The 6,477-nt window shown below is 39.6% G+C and overlaps 1 protein-coding gene across 1 annotated transcript; it reads left to right on the top strand.

Moving 5' to 3' along the window:
• Positions 1-1,629: 1,629 nt before the first annotated feature.
• On the top strand, positions 1,630-4,126 carry pelp1 (proline, glutamate and leucine rich protein 1). Its single transcript, XM_042512570.1, has 3 exons — positions 1,630-1,851; positions 2,190-2,537; positions 3,544-4,126. Exons 2-3 carry the CDS (start codon positions 2,400-2,402, stop codon positions 3,634-3,636), a joined length of 231 nt encoding a protein of 76 aa, XP_042368504.1. The 5' UTR covers positions 1,630-1,851; positions 2,190-2,399; the 3' UTR covers positions 3,637-4,126.
• The last annotated feature ends 2,351 nt before the right edge of the window (positions 4,127-6,477 follow it).

The raw sequence follows: 6,477 nt of genomic DNA, 5'->3' as shown, positions 1-6,477 counted from the left end.
CAAGAACACCCTGAAAGATTTTTTAAAAATTTGGCACAAACGTCCACTTGGACTCAACAATGACCTAATTAGATTTTGGTGGTCAAAGCTAAAAGGTCAAGGTCACTGTGATCACGTCTATCTCATTCTTGTGAATGCTCTATCTCAAGAACACCCTGAAAGATTTTTTAAAAATTTGGCACAAACGTCCACTTGGACTCAACAATGACCTAATTAGATTTTGGTGGTCAAAGCTAAAAGGTCAAGGTCACTGTGATCACGTCTATCTCATTCTTGTGAATGTTATATCTCAAGAATATCCTGAAAGAATTTTCAAAAATTTGGCACAAACGTCCACTTGGACTCAACAATGACCTAATTAGATTTTGGTGGTCAAGATCAATGTCACTGTGACCCTGTCTGTCTCATTTCTGTGAATGCTGTATTTTAAAAACGCTTTGATGGAATTTACTCAGATTTGGCACAATCGTACACTTGGACTCAGCAATGACCTGAGTAAATTTTGGGGGTCAAAGGTCAAGGTCTCTTGTGTTCGTTTCATTCTCGCCAGTGCAATATCCCAAAAATGCCTTCAAGAAATTTCCTCAAATTTGGCACAAATGTCCACTTGGACTCAGCAATGAACTGATTAGATTTTAGCAGTCAAAGGTGACTGTGATCTGGTCCGTCTTATTATTTAGACTGTGGCATTTCATGACTGTCTTGAGGGAGATTTCTCAAATTTGGCACAAATGTCCATGTGCACTCAATACTTCACTACTTAGATCTTGGTGGCCAAAGGTCAAGGTCACCATGACCTTGTATGCATTTCATTCTTGTGAACATGTTATCTCAAAAACACCATTAAGGAATTTCTCCATGTTTGGCTCAAATGTGTACATGGACTCCACAATGGACAATTAGAATTTATTAGTCAAAGGTCAATGTGACCTCACAAAACATGTCTTTGGTCATAAATCAAGAATTCATATGATAGTTATGACAAAATTTAAGACAAAAAGTCTAAAAGGATAAAATGACAGTGATATTAATATATTTCCTAGAGCTCAAGGGTATATTTCAAAGTTTCTGGCCATATAAAGGCTTTATCCAAAACAAAATCCACCTACCAGCACCCCTAAAGCTCACTCATTAACTGATCTTATTTGTTCAAGGTTACATGTCAGACTATTTCTCAGCACTGAGCAGTTACCAGGCAACCAGCAGATTGTAGAGGAAGTTACCATGTCCTGTTAAGCAGTAGTCTGGCACATAACACATTGTTTGGTCATCAACTCCTTTGCCACACAGTGACTTGTATTTCTCAAAATGTAAAACTGTTTCTTTTAAGTGTTTTAAAAGGAGTGTGTGAATTGAGCTCAAGAATATGAGGTGTCAATGAAAGTCTAAGTACCTAAAAGGAGTTTAGTTTATCAGGAGAAATCGAAGCAGTCTAAAGCAGTTGAAAGACTTATTGTGTGCTGAAAGTGAAAAAAAAAAAGTGCCCATTAAATTACACAAGCTGAAGGCACTGAAAAGAGTTCCTCAAATAATCAGAACTCTAAATATGAGACTTTCAGGGGTCAGCCCTACTCCGAAGTGCTGCAATAATGCGTTCCACCAACACCCTGCCAGCACTTTACTGTCAAAGGAAAAACACTAAACGCACGCACACCCTGATTGAAATTAGTGTGTTGTGAAAAGAGTTTAGGTGAGAGCTTTGTTTCAGCTCAGTTTAGTTGAAGGTTAACTCTGAAATGGAATGAAAATGGGGAGGAAGAAAGGACAAAGAACAAAGGATGATTTGAGGGAAAGAGCGGGAATAGAAGGTGGTGATGGATAAACAGCCTGAAGCTTATCAGAAGAATCGAGGTCAGTGATATCCATGATTGAGTCACTGTAAATCAAGCTTTTACTTTTCACACAATCTTTACAAAGTGGAGCGTTTGTAACAAATGCGGGGATATAAAATCCACAGGCCATCAGGTTTTATGTTAGAAATGGGCAGATCTCCAAACACTTCATTTCTCCACATTCCTCATGTTCCTACCTTATCTGACTGCTGAAAACATGCAAGGTTCCTTTCTAAAACAGGATGCTCAGTATTTCTCCTCTCTTATATGTTTTTGTTCCACTGACTAGATAAAACTGTTAATTGTTCCAAAGAAACTGAGCTCTCCACCTGAAGCAGCTTCCCTTCACCTCCACAGGAGTCAGGAGCTGAACTTCCTCAGGAAGGAGGTGTGAGTGATAACCAGCCAGCCAGGGACCAGGAGGAGCAGCTGGCTGTGGTTGAAGAGCGAGACGCAGCAGCAACAGAAGCAGCAACAGCAACAGCAACAGCAACAGCAGATCCCGAAACCTCAACAGGGCCGAGTACAAAGGAGCAAGAGGAAACGGACGCTGAGAAAAGAGAGGAAATGAAGGCAGATCAGCAGGAGACGGAAGGAGGAGGAGGAGGAGGAGAGAGTGATGGAGAGGAGGGGAAAGGAGTGAAAAGAAAGAGGGAGGAGGAGCACAAGGAGGAAGAGGCGGGGCAAAGCACTGAGAAGAAAAAGGTAAACATTTATTTGGATTGACTTTGGATTGGCGAATTTCCTGGTATAAATATGCACTGAATCGATCATGCAAGATATAATTATTAACCCTTTGGGACTGTGGGGTGCATTTTATACGCTTTTCATTCTTCATTTTTTGATGATTTTGTCCGTGTTCATGCATATGGCATACATTTTGGCTAGATTGTGTATTTTTGTCTAATCTTTGAATTTCCAGCTCAACTCGTACAATAAATCAAAAATACACTGTGGAAACTAAATTGTTACATTCAGACTGTTCAGTACAAAAAATTAGCCATGGAAACCCATTTAAAGTGTGCGATGAAGTTTTTGGGAACTTTTTTTTTTTTGAGACTTCGAGAATAAAAAATATGAGTCATCCTCTCTGCCTCACTCCCAGCTTATTAGACAACTTTTGCCGTGAGGAGAGCGGCCCACTCCTTCTGAGAGGAGACAGACTCGCTGTAAAATTCAATTTTATTCTTGTAAAAGTGTGGCTTTTTTCTCATAAATTAACTTTATTCTCATAAAATTACGACTTCATTCTTGTAAAATAACTTTTTCTCATAATATTATTGCTTTGTTCTTGCAAAACTATGAGTTTAGTTTCGACTTAATTTCATAATATGTTATTCTCGAAATCTAACATTTTGTTTTTTAGCATAGCCCTTATCCTCTGTTGTAAAACTGTAGCTTTGATCCCAGATCAATAAATCAAAAATGGCTGACTTCTTTTTGGGTATAGGTCATGGCATGTAAAGACTTTTTGAAAAAGTCTTTGGATGTTTCATTTGCCTACCAAACTTTGCACATCTAGATTAAACAAACCATGAGGGTTACTTTGTTGAAATTTTGTAGGGGGTGCTATTAAGCCATTATACAACACCAATTCACACCACTTGGCCCTAATGAATACTTCCTTTGGTTTAAAAGTAGCAGTACCTAAAAGGAAATTGCTGTTTTCCCTACAAAAGCAGATCTGACGTATTTCCTCTCCGTCCCTCAGCTGGATGATGAAGCCATGGCCTCCATGTTGGCTGACTTTGTCGCCTGTCCGCCTGATGATGAAGACGGTGCCTCTGGATCAAACCGCTCATGAATTTTTGCCAACCTGGACTGATTCGATAGAAGTTACCACGGAAACAGCAGACACTGCTAGGACACAGAATCATTAGACATTTCCAAGGTTTAGTTATCTCATCCAACAACTCCCTTAATATCACACCTTCCAGCTCTTCAGTGTTCACATCAACAGGTAGAATGTGGCCGCCAGTCTTCTTTCTTCGAACAGTATTGCCAACTTCAAAGCTACACTGTTTGGGGTGTGGGAATGTTAACTGTCACTCCTCGGCTTGTTACTTTCAAGAACTAGACGCATTACATTGTCTCCGGTCCAGCAGGGAGGTGAAATGTATCATTCAGAACTCTAGCCATGGTCCTCACACACAGTACATAGTATCCTACAGTTAGTGCTCAAAGTGCTTTTCTTGGATTTATATATGTATCTTTTATGTTTTGTCATCACTGTCATATGCTTTGTTATAAAAAACGTTTAAAAAAAAATGAAATTGGATGGTGACATTATGCAATGACGCAACGATAATTCTGGTGTCTCACCTTTTTGGGGGGTTGGGGGGGGTGGGTTCACCCACATTGCATGAGGCCATCTTTACCCTTTTCTGCCACACTAGCTGTGGTCCTTGAACTGATTCGGTTCATGATTACTGGAACTTTGATGGTATCTAGCAAACTAGCCAATTTCCAGGAGTTTTGAGCAGAACCATTGTAATCAAGGATGTGTCGTCAACAGAGGTAGATGTACAGTGCACAACAGACGTAAACAGTAGAGGCAAAATCATAGATTACATTGTTTCCTTGCAACAAAAATTCCTAGTACAGATATTTGTGTGTATTCAAAAACAAACATGGACCAGCAATTAATGAGACCACTGCGCACTTTTTGGCAATTTATTACTTGACTTCTTGCCTTCTCCATCCTGTAGAATATGACACAACCACTGTTGTCGCAGTTTGCAATTCAGCTCAAGGAAAACCTGCTGCTTTCTTGGTTTCAGCCAAGAACCAACTTTTCTGGTTCAGAACCAACTGAATGGTGTAGGAAGTGGAAAAAACTGGTTCCATGTTGGGGGGAAAAGGGGTTCTAGGTTAGTCTGCCAAATGTAACCAAGACATTATTTTTGAAAAGACATTTGGACAGGTATTGTCAAAATTGATCTTTTTGTGTGTGTTTTGAGGACCACAGACTAAATTCTATTGTCCTTGATAGTATTTTTGTGAAGGCAGAAATCTCAGAAGTGAAACCAGTCAATTAATAGACTGGACAGACACCACAAGACAAAATGTGTCCTTGTAATATGGGTGAACTGCCTTTACATTTAGATATGCGCCTGGATTCCATACTACATACTTAGTGCCATGGTACTCTTTTATCAGTACTTAAAAAAATCAATGAACTTAACACTTTTCCTGTTAACACTTTTTGTAATAACAGGAAATTATACAATACATGCACCAACACAAATCAGCCAAATGCACTTTAGAGAAGCTCCTCAACTTTATTAATGTGCCTCCACAGAGCATAAAAAAACCAAACCTTTGCAAACCTTTTACCTTCAAAAACAACATCCTATTTGGATATTCCTTATAATTTTTTGGGATCATGTGGACTTTAATGTCTCATTATCTCTGGGTAACAGGCCTCTGAACTTCATTGTGCTTTTAAGTGAAGTGGGAAGAGTTTCTGTCCTTTGATTTTCTTGACAACCATTCAACCAAACGACTTCACACTTGGCCGGTGTACTTCTGAGGGCCAAATGAAGTGCAGTGTTGAATGCGAGCTCTTGATATCCAAGGAACTTATTTATTTATTGTGCGTTATGTACTGGCTGCCCCTCTATTGTCCGCGACAGGATAATCAAGAACAGATGAAGAAAGACAGACCAGAGATGTCGCACTGTAGCAAAAGTCCAGGATCAGTTACGTAACTTTTGGAATGTATGCCCAGAAACAGCCGGGCTTTGACTTCACTGATGACATTAAATGTTCCTTTGAGCTTTTTCACCCAAATGGCATGAATAGTCTGGCATTGTTAGGGGATGAACTATGTCATGGCAAGTAAATGGACTGTATTTCTATAATGTTTTCCATGTCTTAGGAACCGCTCAAAGCCAGTTACAACACAAGCAGCCACAGCGTTCCGCTGAACTAAAAAAAGCTAGGGATCACTGCATCGACCTTCAGATTGGTCGAAAACTGCTTTAACCCCTAAGCCAAAGCCGTTACAGGTGTATGACTCAGGATCCAGGGAAGTGGAGTTTTGAATGTGAACTTGTTTGGATGAATGGTTGTCAAGGAAGCTTTAAATAGAAATACCAGAGGGCTAAAAGTTGATATGTTCCCAAAAGGCACATTTTTAAAGGGCACTGCACTTTTTAGCAAGAATGACAGTTGATAAAAGAAATCAGATGTTTTGTTTGAACATATTATGAAATAATGATCTCAGCTCTTTGGAAGTCACCTGAAATTTGTAACAAACATGGTTGCAGTAGACCCATCTTGTATGCATCTTATATAGTAGTAGTATAGTATATAGAAGTACATAATTCTCAAACCTCTTCTCTAAATTACCGTGCCAACTGTCACTTTGCTCCCTGTCACCCACTTTTCTAGCTCTCCCCTCGCCTGACTCCTTCTCACTTATATCTTACAACTCTCTTAGCTCTCAAGTTCTCATCTGACCCTTCCGGCTCTGTGGTTGTTTAATTCAGTCTGAAAGATGGCAGAAATCCAAGCGTTCTGAGGTCTTGCCCATCAGACTTTTCTCTTTTTGCTTTCTGATCAGCAATGACTTTGAGTCTAAAATCCAATCTGTCTTCCCTAACCTCCTTGATTTCTCCCAACTCCCTACTCACTTCAACTG

The sequence above is a fragment of the Plectropomus leopardus genome, chromosome 23 (assembly GCF_008729295.1).
Source record: "Plectropomus leopardus isolate mb chromosome 23, YSFRI_Pleo_2.0, whole genome shotgun sequence".
In the NCBI taxonomy this organism is placed as follows: Eukaryota; Metazoa; Chordata; class Actinopteri; order Perciformes; family Serranidae; genus Plectropomus; species Plectropomus leopardus.
This window is presented reverse-complemented; position numbering and strand designations above follow the sequence as displayed.

Bases quoted from the DNA above. Each gene is read 5' to 3' on its own strand.
- pelp1 (XM_042512570.1), top strand. From the start codon at position 2,400: ATGAAGGCAGATCAGCAGGAGACGGAAGGAGGAGGAGGAGGAGGAGAG. The intron at 2,538-3,543 runs GTAAACATTTAT...TCCGTCCCTCAG, and splicing joins AAAGCACTGAGAAGAAAAAG to CTGGATGATGAAGCCATGGC.